Here is a 15,091-nt window from a genome sequence, read left to right on the forward strand (position 1 = left end):
ATACACCAGAATGAGAGGGATCTAGAGACTGTATAGGTATGGGACTCCATGGTAGCCTATCCCATAAGAACTCCATGGTTAAGCGTGTTTAGCCCGAAGTAATTTAGGGATGGGTGACCTTCTGGGAAGTTTTCCCGGAAAATGTGCGAGTGAGGACAAAACACATTGGAAAGCCTCGTGTTGATCTCTGGGGGCAGTCAACCGGGGTGTTACAGTCATTAGGTCGCCGTTAATAAAAAATTCATTCCAAATTCTACAAATACAGGTTGGAGTTAAAGAAATAAGTGATGACATTTAATACACATTAATTGCTTGAGTAGTCGAACCTTTACTGATTTTGACATCGAAATACCTTATGTATGTAACCTATTAGCATAATGGAAAGAATGAACAACAATGTAAGGACAAACACATGGACTCCTTTGCAACCTATATGACAGTAAATCATTGACCTTGACCACACCCAAAAAACACCTTTAATGATTTTTTACATCGAAATACCTTTTGTATGTAACCTATTATTATAATGGAAAGAATGAACAACAATGTAAGGACAAACACATGGACTCCTTTGCAACCTATATGACAGTAAACCATTGATCTTGACCACACCCAAAAAACATTTGTACTGTGTGAAACTTATAAATACAAGTTTAAATTAATAAGATAAATGATTATATTTGTTGTATCATTAATAATTAACTCCTCTATTTACTGAATAATCATCTACTAACTTAAATATGAGAGCTTTCGCATGTAACCTCTCATCACATGAAAACTTAAACAAATTTAATATTGAAAATAGATACGTATATGTGATTATAAATGAAAGATAATTTTTAAATAATAAAAAATTTGACAATGTGATGAGTAAAGAGAATGTAACGAATATTTTTTCAATTGAAAAAGTAAGTTATAAAATTATTTGAGCGTGAATATATCACTACTCATTCAAAATAAACTAATGTAAATTTTAAAATAAATTAAGAATATATTTTATTAAGATACTAACTTAAGAAATATTTTGTATTGGACTCAGATCTATAGAATTTTGGACGGAAACTGCACGTGGAGTTCCAGATCTAATCACTAATCTTATATTAAATTCACAAAAAAAAAAAAAAAAAACTCAAAAAATAAGTTTAATTTTTCTTCAAAAAAAATTTCACAATAGATTCAACTTAGTTTAGGTTAAGCACTGCTGTCATTGAATAATTTTTTTATTAAAAAATAATAAAAAGAAAAAGGAAATAAAATATATGGAACTACACCAAAACTCATGAATTATATCTCAAACATAAAACAAGAACTTTTTATAAAAAACATTATGATTTTTTTCATGAAAATTATTTCATATTTTAAACTTCAGAAAAAAAATTCCTCAGTTTATTAAAAAGTTTATATTAGTTAATGTTCTAACATTCTAAAAAAGCTTTTAACTTTTAAAAAATTTTGTTTTGAAAAATTTAGTATTAAGTATTTTAATCACGTTTATATAATTTGAATAAGTTGAACATCATTTTTAATATTAGAATATTTTCTCTCATTAAAAATATTTGTTCACTTAGAAACTATTTTTCAATTATCTTTTAAAACGATCGTCCTTAAACGTTAAAGGATTATGAATTATCGTTGGACTTCTATGAATTAAATCTAATTGTTGTAAACGCTACAAATTATTGACAATGAAAGTGAAATCATCTAAAGGTGACATATCAACCAATGAATCATATTTCACTACACACCACCATCAGGATTCTTAATAAAAGAATACTCATTCACAATAAAAATATTATCATGATTAACCACCACTGACTTAGGTTGTGACTAGACAACATGTTGTATCATAGTAGGTTAGTTTTATTATAGACTTTACCACAAGCTTTACCATAAACTCTACTAATTGAGCTAAAGAGTCATTAGCCTCATCTTGTGCAATAACCACCTTGGATAATAATGTTGTTGTTTTTGTATTAATTGATTTCTCCTCATCAGAAATAATGGTAACATCATACTGTAACGATTTACAATTAGATGGGTCATGATCAATCGTTTTACAATTTAAACAAAATAGAAATAATTTCTCATAATCTACATAATCAATAAACTTAAATCATCATCTTTTCACCAAAATTTAATTAGGTAAATTGAATGAAAAATCAAAATCGACCCAGACACGTTTAAAGAAACCTGACATTTTTTTTTGGTATAATTATCTAAAGATAAAGGTGTAACAATTTCAAGTGTTATTAAAAAAATTACTTTTGAATGCTATACTCTAAATAAGGGTCATGAACGCGAACCTAATATTGAATTTTTATATTGAGTTTTTATGAGTTTTGGACAAAATATTTAGTCAAAAGGAAAACCACTTAACACAATCAAAAGTCATTTAACAACCATGCACCAAAAGTCACCTAACAACCCTGCACCAAAAGTAACCACGACATGGAAAAGTGCCCTAAAATTTCAAATTTTTTAATATATATTATTATGTTTTTCTTTTTAGAAATTAAAAAACTCTAAATGTTAATAAAATATTTCAATCATAATCAATTTTAAAAAAATTATAATATATTAATACACACCATTACAAAAATAAATTATAAATATTTATAAATTTTGATGATTGTATTATAATATTTCACTAATTTTTACTAATAAATGCTTATGTTGTAATAAAATAAAATAATTTAATTTAATGTTATATTAATACATGTTATATTTTACAATATTATGTAAATTAATTATTTGAATATAGTTTTATCTTGAAATATAAATTTTTTATCTATTAAAATTTTCAATAATTTTTTATTCTAATTTAAATTTTTTATTACTAATTATATTTCTAAAGATTATTTGTATTCCAAATACTGTTATAATTTAATTTTATAAATTACTTTTTAATAATTTAATATAAAACATTATTCTATCACATCAACAAAAGAACTATTAAAACTTTTTTTGTTTATTTTTTTTCATTTCTCAATCTCTTTACATACATAAAAATATCCTCACTTTAATTCGAACACAAACTAAAGTCAAAATCTAGTTAATATGTATTAAATGAATTATCATAAATATCATTTAATTTTTTTAATCTTTACATGTATATATAAATATAAGAATTAATTAAAGTAAATAATTATTAAATGCAGGATTAAAATGTGAGAATGGTTGAATTGAAGAAGTAGGAATTCAGCTACAGTTAAGAAGGTGAAGCCTTTTGGATTTGAGTAAAATTCGTCAACCTTATCTATTTAAGAAGGCCAAATTAGAGTCAGAAGTACGCATCAGACTCTTACAGTATCACAGCAAGAAGAGAAGACATGGAAGGCGTAGAACACAGAACGGTGGAAGTGAATGGCATAAAAATGCATGTAGCAGAGAAAGGAGAGGGTCCTGTCGTGTTGTTCCTCCATGGCTTCCCCGAGCTCTGGTACTCCTGGCGCCACCAGATTCTCGCTCTCAGCTCCCGAGGCTACCGCGCCGTCGCCCCTGATCTACGTGGCTACGGTGATACAGAGGCACCAGAGTCAATCAGCAGCTACACCATCATGCATCTCGTGGGTGACATCGTGGCACTCATAGACTCACTTGGTGTGGGTCAAGTCTTCCTCGTTGCGCATGATTGGGGCGCCATCGTAGGATGGTACCTATGTTTGTTTCGACCAGAGAAAATCAAGGCCTACGTTTGCCTCAGCGTCCCTTTCATGCCCAGAAACCCAAAAGTCAGGCCCGTGGATGCCATGCGGGCCCTCTACGGGGATGACTACTACATCTGCAGATTCCAGGTGCTTCCTCTGCCTTCTTCATCATTTTTCCTATGGCCCCTGATAATTTCTTTTTCCTATTTATGCCTTTTTCTCTTTTTAAATCCACTGTTCTGCTGCGCTATTCTACTTCTGCCCATCTCAATTTGAGATTCAAATTCAACCAATTTTCTTCCTTCCGTGAAATTCCAATTATTATAAATAATATCTAAGTCAGTGATACTTCATTATCACCCTCGATTAGATTTGAATTTTATGCAATCTTTAGGTGATTTTACTTAAACAATTTGCTTAGTTTTAGCTTCAACATCCGATTTGTTGTTTGTCTGTATTTGTTTTCCAGGGTTCCAAAATGCAGATAGCCTCTCCTCCCATTTAATTCAGACAATAGAAAACAAGTAGAAAACGTACACAGAGCAAAAAAGAAAAAAATGGGATGGGTTTAATCAAAATGTTTGAAGTTGGATAGAGTTTAAAAATAGGCAATCTTTACCATATGAAGCAGTTCTGTAGACTATGACATTGAAAGAACAGTGATCTGATATTATGGTGGTTGTTATGATACTTTTGTTGTACCTAATTGTTGTGGCAGGAGCCAGGCAAAGCGGAAGCTCTGTATGGCAGTAATAATAACATTGGAGAAGTAATAAAGAGCATCCTTACAAATCGGAGACCTGGACCACCAATCCTACCCAAAGAAGGGGTTGCCCTTCCTTCAGGGTCCCTTCCCTCAAGACCCCTTCCATCTTGGCTCTCGGAGGAAGATGTCACTTATTATGCTTCTAAATTTTCAAAAACAGGCCTAACTGGGGGCCTCAACTACTACAGAAATCTCAACCTGTAAGTTCCTGAGGTTGCAGGTTGCTATTTCTAACATATGTGGATGAATGTTCTACATTGTCCATTGATAACAATGAAATTTGTGGTTTTTTTTTTTTTTTTGGTTCAAACCTTATTGTATCCTTTTGTGTCATGTTTACAGCAATTGGGAGCTCACAGCAGCATGGACTGGAGCAAAAGTGAAAGTTCCAGTAAAGTTCATTACTGGTGATTTGGATGTAGTATACACTTCACTAGGGATAAAAGACTACATAGACAGTGGTGCTTTCAAGCGAGATGTGCCATATTTGGAGGAAGTGGTTGTGCAGGAAGGGGTTGCTCACTTCAACAACCAAGAAGCTGCAGAGGATATCAGCAATCACATTTATGATTTTATCAACAAGTTCTGATGTTTTCAGCTTTTTTAATGAACTTTGAGTTAGTTCAGTTAAATAATTTGGTCACCGTTGATCTGTGTTACTGGCTGGTTTATTTGAATAATCATATGATTCTGCCATTACAAAAGCATGTTTTCCCTTAGAATAATATATGTAGTTTGCTGCTACATAAAGTGTAATCCTTCTATTCCCTAAGTTAGTGGAAGGTTGGCTTTGTTCTTTTGCATGAATTATTGTTGTAGCGACTGCTTTTAGTTATCGTGTTGACAATTCTTGAGCACTGTTTTATCGACAATGAATGACCACAAATTTTCCCCACTATAAATTTTATCTTCAATCATATATAATAAATAAATTTATTTATTTATTTTTATTTATTAAAATGTATAAACAAAAGAGTCAATATCATTGCTTTTTTACTCAGTGGTTCTAATCTATAAACTTAAGAGTCAATGTCATTTTTTCCCTTTCATTAGTATTAATCTCGTTAGAGAATAATGATTTAAGAAAATAACCTTTTTTTTCGAGAAAAAGAAAATGTTTATATCAAGTTGTCACCACCTAATAACATTAATGTTCACCTAACAAAATAAATCATAATAACTCTCTTTAATAAATATTAACATCACATTGAGTAGAAAAAAAAATTAAAAATAAAATATTAAACAATTTTAGTGAAGACAGAATGGTCAAGAAAGACGAGAATATTTCAAAAAATTTAAACTCAAAAGAAAAATTTATTTGTTGCTTTATTTATCTTTTCTTAGTACCTTTATTGTGCACAGAGTATTTAATAATTGGTAATGGTCAAATAACATAAATAATAACTAACATAATTAATGTATGTCAGAGCAACATAAATGAACTCCAACCTAAATAGTACACATTGATGGGATAATCTACCTTTGACTCTTACATTACAGAAGACTTTCTTAATAAAATAACATCATTTTGTTTTTGTGGTAATATCACAAATAAACTTCTATACATTGATATGGATGTATGATGAGAATTTGACGTAACGTTAACCGGATATACATTACTACACAAAAAGTTTTAGAAGTAACTTATTTTGGATTTTTAATATCATTTTTAAAATTGATGTTTATATGGATGACATTAATGGGACGTCAGTTTTTTACTGGTGTGATGTCCTTATAGACGTCGGTTCAGTTCAAAGACCGACGTCTATAAAGACATCAGACATTGTACTAACCGACGTCTAAGGTCACCTTATATGTCGGTCCGTAACACTTTCGACGTTTATAAAACCGTCAAACATTGCATTAACCGACGTCTATGGGCACTATGACGTCGGTTAGTATATTAACCGACATCTATGAAGTGATCATTATGTTTTGGTGCAGTTTTTGTCGTGTCTTGGGGTAGCGTAGTAGCACCTCCTTCCTTTGCTAGTTTCTTCGTAAGAAAAAATTGCATCTTTTGAATTTCTTATGGCATTTCAACCCAAAGACAAACCTGGGTCGTTGCCTAGGTTTATTCCGACCGCCAATGAAAAAGAATACGGTGAGAATACAATGTATTTTTTCATTGGTGGTCGGAATGGACATAGGCAACAACCCAAGTTCGTCTTTGGATTGAAATGCCATAAGAAATAAAAAAGACGCAAGTTTTCCTTACGAGAAAACTAGCAAAGAGAGAATGTGCATTACGCTACACAAAGACACGACAAAAAATCGCACAAGAACACAACGAAAACTAATTTTGATCGGTTCAAATGATAGATAATACATCAAAGATTACTTTAATCGAAGTAAAAACAACTTTAAATGGTTAAAAGGTGAGCAAACTTACCTGCAAATGCAGTGCAATGGAGAGAAAAGGCGAAGACGATGAAACTGTTGGTTCACAAACTACTGTTTCGCAAGGATTATTTAACAAGAAATTAGACGTCAGTTGGACACAAAACCGACGTCTATAATCCCATATATGTCGGTTGCTTCACTAATATGACGTCCATTCGATTTAAAAATTAATATTTATGTTATATATAAACGTCGGCTTGGCGGGATGAGACGTCTAGTTGGTGAAAACGAATGACTTTTCACATACCTGGTCAGATTATAGACGTCGATTACAAAGACAACTGATGTCTAGAATTGTATATTGACATCTATGTGGCAGGATCCGACGTTTATAACGCGGAAAAAAGTGACTATTCACCTACCTGACAGACATATAGACATCAGTTAGAAGGTGCCCCGACGTCAATAGTCTGACAGGTAGGTGAGTAACCACTAATTTCCGCCATATAGACGTTGGGGATCTCCAATCTGACGTCTATATGTCTGACAGGTAGGTGAATAACATTAATTACCGCCATATAGACGTCGGTGCCCACTCTGAACAGACGTCTATATGTCTGAAAGAAATGACTTTTCACCTAACTGTCAGGACGTCCGAGGAGAATTCCCCGACGCTTAAACTGCCACTGGTCCTCAATATACGTTGTGCTTACCCTTAACCGACGTCTAAGGGATGACGTTAAACAACGTTTTTGCATTAGTGATATTTCAATTAATAGTTTATGATTAATATCTAATATTTGAAATATTTATAATTAAATTAAAATAATTATATATATATATATATATATATATATATATATATATATATAAACAAAATAAGATACAAATATCATACTTAATATGAGTTCTTTCTTCTAAAATAAGAACTTATACCGTTCAACTTATATTTTTTCTATATTACCATCCATTATAGCTATTGCATCCTGATAAAATATATTGTCTGTTGAGTTGGATTTCCTATAGTTTATTATTTTATCATTATAATAAAGTAATTTTTTGATTCCAAGAGATAAGGTGAAAATTCAAATTTAGAATTATAGTGATGTTGCCGTGTATGATGTTGCCGTGTAAATTCAAATTATATTAACAATTAGAATACGAAGGTTAATACCTTATACATGAAAATTCAAATTATAATAATAGTTACAATATGAAAATGATTTTTATATTATTTAAGGAAAAATATTTAAATCATACTATTAATTTAGAATTAATAATTTTAACAATAGCTATAGATAAAATAAAATTTTGAATAATTTTATTAATATTAATTTATAAGATAATACATATAATAATTTTTATTTAAAAATTAATTTATTTGTATTTATAATTATTGAAACACATAATTTAAATTATATTATTTAATAGAATATTAAAATTAAATAGTAATTATTTAAACAGTTTTCTAGATATTAATTTTGATTTTAAAATATTATATTTGTAAAGTCAAAAATAGTTATATAAATGATTTTTTTTTTCTAATTTTCGTAGTTTATAAAATAATTAAATTAAAAGTTAATTTTAAATAACTAACATTATTTAATACAGAGATAGCCTTTAAACATGATTTATACTATAAGTTTGCTAATTTACATGAATCATTATATTATTATTATATTTATATCCTATTATATCATATTTTATTAGCGTTATGTCTTATGTTTAAATATTACTCTTGCAACCGCGAGTTTATAAAAACCCACTTAAAATAAAAGTTGAAGATTGTGATTACCGCAATGAATCCAATGACAAAATGTTGGGGGAAAAACAAGGGTCATGTATCATTAATTTTAAAAAATATTAATGTTTGTTTATAAAAGTCTTGTTATCATTACTAGTAGAAAGGTAAGCAGAACAAGGATACCAAAATAAATAAAAAAACTTAGAATAGCTAAAAAAAAATATGAATCTCAAGTCCCACAAAACTATTATAAACAACATAAAAAAAACTTTTAATGAGTAAAAAAACACAAAGAAAGGTCAAATAGATGATTTATATGTAAGATATACTATGGTTGAAGATTATTCAGTTTTATTAACTATAATTTAGAGGTAATTGATTAAATAAACAAGATATGGCGAGGTCATAGGTCGATTATTGAATACTTTGTAAAGATTAATTTTTTTTATTGAAAACTGAGATTTGTACTTCAAATAAGTAAGACCAATACATTATATACTGAATATTGTTGGTCGGAATTGAGTACCATGTCCCTTAGCCAAAGACTAGGTGTCATTCACTGATGGATGCGCTCCTCACTAGAGTCGGGTGTCGCCTACCTAAACCTATCATTATTGTCAAAAATATTAATATACCACATAATTTAACTGAAATTGGTAATACATCGCTACGAGTAAAATGATCATTAGGCTAATGAGTCCACAATCGAGACCCATCTAGGTAAGGACCCATGATTAGTAAAATACTCCTATAAGTATTATTTTAATACAGTTTTGATTTTACTTTTTGCATTAATCATACTTTAATTAGAATCTCCGACTTAAAATACTAACTTGAGTGAATCTTTTGTAAGCATCTTACCCATTCATTTTATAGAAGACGAATACCAAAAAGATAAAAGAGGTTTGAAGGACTAATACAAAAGAGAAGAGGTTTGTAAAATAGAACAAGACTTTTTCCAAGATACCTTTTACTCTATAAATACATAAGAGTATGCTTAAATATACAATTATAAAATATTTGAGATTTTAAGAACTGTACTATTAAAATTTTCGTCATTCTGAATCGAAAAATTTTCAAAATATTCTAGCTTGGATGTGATAGCACGCACATGCCAATCCAAATCCAAACAGGGTTTGTATGCCTTGTTGGAATTTAAGAGTATTAGAGACAATTTTCAGATTCATGAAGAGTTACAATTATTTATGAAAAGTTACCATTCATGAAGAGTTACAATTATTCATGAAAAGTTACCATTCATGAAAAGTTACAATCATTCATGAAGAGTTACAATTATTCATGAAGAGTTGCTATTCATGAAAACTTACAATCATTCATGAAGAAATGTAACTAATCAGAATCTGGTATCTCTTGGATTGATGCCTGATCAACATCTATATAAAGGGATTCTGTGCTCTACAGAAATTCATTTTGTCATTCTCTTAACACACAAATCAATTTTTGAGAATCATATTCTTGTTTAACGGTAATATTAAGAGTGAGTATCATCGTTGTATTTCATCTTTGTATCTCAAAAGCGGATTTCGTGATCCCCTTCACTCTTATAAGGGACAAAATATTGCTTTTAGGAAAGTCTGTATTCACGTCTAGAAGAATATATCAAGTCTACATTGTTGTTCATCTTGTTTCCCTAAGTTCTTGGAAAATTGTTCCAACAGTCTAAAAGCAATATCTTCTCAAAGATGACAACAATTCGTGAGATGTCTGCAAAATTTCAAAAATTAGACAAGTTTGAAGGCGATGGCAAAAGAAGATGCATTTCCTTCTCTCGACTCTAAACGTGACATATGTTCTAAGTTCTCCCCAACCCAAAGAAAGCGAAACCGAGACATTAGAGGGACAACATAAAAGGAAAAAAATGGGAGAATAATGATTATGTTTGTCGTGGTCACATTCTGAACGGTATGTCTGATCCTTTATTTAAACATTTCTATCATTTTATTTCTCTATGAAGGATATGGGAGAAGAAGATGTTATACTAGGTATAAAGATTAAGAGAGAAAATGAGAAATTAATTTTGTCTCAATCTCATTACATTGAGAAAGTACTCATGAAATTCAACAATTATGAATGTTCTCTTATTTCAACCCCTATGAACTCTAGTTTAAAGATATTACCTAATGGTGGTAAAACAATTTTACAACTGGAATATGCAAGGGTAATAGGATGTTTAATGTATGCAATGACAAGTACAAGGCCAGATGTTGCTTTTGCGGTAAGCAAATTGAGTAGATACACTAGTACCCTAGTCTATCACATTGGCAAGCAGTACATCGAGTACTTAAGTATTTAAAGAAAACTATTACTTATGGATTAACATATAGTGGTTAGTTATCCTTCAGTTTTGGAAGGATATTCTGATGCAAGTTAGATTACAAATGCAGAAGATCATTCTTCAACTAGTGGTTGGATTTTCCTCCTTGGGGGAGGTACGATTTCTTGGTCGTCCAAGAAACAAACTTGCATTACAGATTCCACTATGGCTTCAGAGTTTATAGCTCTAGCCTCAGCAGGAAAGGAAGCCAATGGTTAAGGAATCTCATGTTCAAAATACCATTGTTACCAAAACCAATATCAGTAATAGCAATACATTGTGACAATGTTGCAACATTGGCATAGGCTTATAGTCAAGTATACAATGGCAAATCAAGACATATTGGTGTGAGACATAGTTATGTCCAAGGACTCATCAAAGATGGAATTATTATAGTAGATTTCGTACGAACAAAGTTTAATTTGGCTGATGGATTTACTAAGGCATTGGCTAAAGATTCCATTTCCAAAATGACAATTGGAATAGGAATGGAGCCCACGATTAATCACAAGTAAGAGAATCTTAACTTAACGCTTAATATGACATTAAGTCTTAAGTTCAATAAGATTAAATCTCTTGTTTGATGATTGAAAACACAAATAATTATTTCAAGAGTGCTTTAGATCCGTGATGCTTAGGAGTTTGAATAATTCTTAATTGATTTCTTGAACTTATGTTTTATCACAAAAACATGTTTACCTAAGAAATCAACCTATGTAAGTGCGAAGTTTGGCCGCTTCAAAAAGTCAAGGGGGCATGACTTTGTTGCACTTATGAATAGATATGGACGCATGGCCCTATTGTGTCAAGTATAACAAGAATATGTAATTTATCTTATATGTAGAGTATTTCAAGAATTCATTATGTATTATGTTGGTTCAATCGTTGCGACACCAATAAAATACGAATTCCTGAACTGAGTATTCTACTAAGTGAAAGTTTAATTCTATGTACACTTTCATTTATGTGTAAGATTGCAATTATTAAATTGATTTTTGTGTTACGTAATTATACAATACTCTCAAATGGTGGAGGATTGATGAAATTTAAGAGTATTAGAGAAAATTTTCAGATTCATGAAGAGTTACAATTATTCATGAAAAGTTACCATTCATGAAAAGTTACAATCATTCATGAAGAGCTACAATTATTCATGAAGAGTTGTTATTCATGAAAACTTACAATCATTCATGAAGAAATGTAACTAATCAGAATCATTCATGAAGAAATGTAACTAATCAGAATATGATATCTCTTGGATTGATGCCTGATCACTATATAAAGGGATTCTGTGTTCTACAGAAATTCATTCTGTCATTCTCTTAACACACAAATCAATTCTTGAGAATCATATTCTTGTTTAACGGTAATACTAAGAGTGAGTATCATCGTTGTATTTCTTCTTTGTATCTCAAAAGCGAATTTCGTGATATTGCTTTTAGGAAAGTGTGTATTCACGCCTAGAAGAATATATCAAGTCTACATTATTGTTCATCTTATTTCCCTAAGTTCTTGGAAAATTCTTCCAACATTCCTTCCACCAAACATTTGGAGAAAACTTTCAAATGGACATAGTTCAAAACAAACTCATCTTTACACATTGTTTTACAGAGGAAAGTCCAGCCAAGCTACCTAAATATTTAAAATTAGTGTTCAATGTATGCCACAAACCTATTAAAAAAATGCCCCGTGATAAAGTCTTCAGCGTTTAAGGTTTTGTTTAGATGAGTTTTTTGTTTTAAGTTAGAATTACAATAATATGAATGAGATTTTCAATGTTTTTTTAGCTTAGAAAATTACTAAGTGATTCTTAGAATAATGAAAAGACAAAAACATATAGTACCACTAGAAAGCGAGTTGAAGGAGATGATCTCATGATAAGTGAATAATAGTAGGCTAAGTTTTCATCTTTGTTTAACCTCCTTTTAATCATAGTCCCTTTAGCTTTTGCAAAGGTTTGTCAACGTTAACCGTGATACGTTGCATATTAACTCTTGGATTCCTCAGTTTTGGTACAATTCAATCTGGATGAGGAAGTTGTGCATATAAACTTTTAAGGTTTGGAATTCTGTTTCTTTTTTAAAATAAAGAAACAATTTATTGCTATTGGAAATTAAAAATTAATATTTTGTTGTACACTATGGAATATTAATTTTTCTATGGTGTTTTAATTTACTTGCATTTCTGATACAAACTTTATTTCTTATAGTTGAACATGTAACAGATTGTGAAATTATAAATGCGGTGAATGGTGAATAATTATAAATATATGATATTTGAATTTAAACGGTTGAAATCGCATATTATAAAGCCATTTCAAAGTGTGACAACTTACATTTTATAGTATCATTTTCCGGTGTCTATCATTGAATGTATAACAAAAAAATAATAATGATATTTTCACATGTATATTACATTGACAATATAGTAAGAATAAAATAGTCTTAAACTAAAATTTTGAATTTGTAAAAGAAAAGAAAAAATAAAAAATAACAAAGAATAATATTAAATGAATGTGAAAAATTTGTTTGTATGAAAGTACTGTTACTCTTTCACAAAATCATCCTATGTATTGTAACATCCCAAAATATATAGTATAAATTATATAATAGAGTCATTACATGCATGATAAGATAGTACAATTATCTGACTATAATATAAAGTATTATCCTTACAGTTATCCAAAATAATCATAGAATTTAAACTTTATATATAACTATTACAAAACTATCTACAATACTACTTCTAAAACTACTAAACAGTTGGATCCTCTCCATCAAGCGCCTGCTCCACGGAGATCTCATCTCCCTCTGCTCACACCCACAGGATGATCATTACAAAGGAAAAACACCACACATATAAAAACACAGATACAAGAAAAAGGGTAAGCTAGATATAAAAGAATTCATATAACATAGAACATATACATGATAACTCAAGCAAGATAATATAGTTAAGACATCCTAACATGTTACGACCTAAACTTGATCGTCCAGACTTAGAACGGTTGGCGAGCTATGACGGGTCATGCACTCGTGGTGGCCTCTACTGCTTTGCAAAGTCATTACCAATGGGTTTCATCCTACTACACTCACGAGGTTAGTATGTTCGAGCCTTGAGACACACTGGAAGCTCCTAAGAGTGAGACCTCCTACTATTCTTCACGACATGGTTCAATCCTCTCTACTTGAGAATGATAAACCATTGGACATGATAATCTCCAAGACATAACTTCTGCATTCATTCTAAAGAAACTTGAATCTCACCAAGAGATTTCACATTGAAACTTACTACTTTACTTTGAAAACATACTTAATCTCCCTTTAAATCATAACTCAAATTACTTGATACTCATATAACTTTTCACACAATCATACTTCATTTAAATCATTAATCTCATCATTAAAATCAAACAAGGAAAATCAAGAAAAGAGTAACTAGAACTTGAACCATTCACTTAGCACACACTTTCGCATAGCGAACCCAGAGGTTTCTCGCATAGCGACACAAGCTCGTTGTGCGAATAAACTCCCAGTGGTACCAGACCTCAATCCCTCACATAGCGCCCCAATTCGCTATGTGAAAGCCCCATACAGAGACCAAAACTCCCCAAACACCCGTTATGCGCACTCCTTTGCTATTCAAATAAATCTGGCAGTGATCCCAGACCCTAATCAGATAGAGAGCAGACCCCTTTGACCATTCGCATAGCACACCCTCTCACTATGCAAATTGCTCAGACAGAGAGCACTTGTCTTGACCACTCGTTGTGCAAATCCATTCGTTCAACGAGTCTGCATAATTCTGCAGCATGAATTCTGGAGAATTATGCAACTCAAACCAAGTTTACTAATTCTAACTATTTTTCCCAACTTCTAACCATCATAATTTGTTTTGTATACCTAATTAGACTTGACTAAACGTTTATGGACAATTTCCTACTTCAAAACCTCTTAAATCACAACTTATAGACCCAAAGTCTAATCTACCACTTTTGACACATTTTTGACCAACTTAAGAGCTCAAGCAAGTCACATTTGACTTACCAAAGCTGCTTTAACAATCCACTTGAGCATATAACCTCTAATTCTCATTTTCACTACCCCACTTCCTTAAATTAACCTTAAACTTGACATTTGAGACTTTCTTCATAACCTATCAACCCTATAACCTATTTTTAACCTTCCATACATCTCACAACACATTAATTATCATCTAAAACCAGTCCATCATCAGAGTTCATCAATTTAAAATCA

At 30.8% G+C, this 15,091-nt stretch overlaps 1 protein-coding gene across 1 annotated transcript; it reads left to right on the forward strand.

The window, feature by feature from the left end:
* Positions 1-3,329: 3,329 nt before the first annotated feature.
* On the forward strand, positions 3,330-5,002 carry LOC106775410 (bifunctional epoxide hydrolase 2-like). Its single transcript, NM_001317290.1, is given in 3 exon segments — positions 3,330-3,794; positions 4,366-4,613; positions 4,756-5,002. Coding segments are annotated over 3 exon segments (960 nt in total).
* Positions 5,003-15,091: the final 10,089 nt, after the last annotated feature.

The sequence above is a fragment of the Vigna radiata genome, chromosome 10, assembly GCF_000741045.1.
Source record: "Vigna radiata var. radiata cultivar VC1973A chromosome 10, Vradiata_ver6, whole genome shotgun sequence".
NCBI classification, from domain to species: Eukaryota; Viridiplantae; Streptophyta; class Magnoliopsida; order Fabales; family Fabaceae; genus Vigna; species Vigna radiata.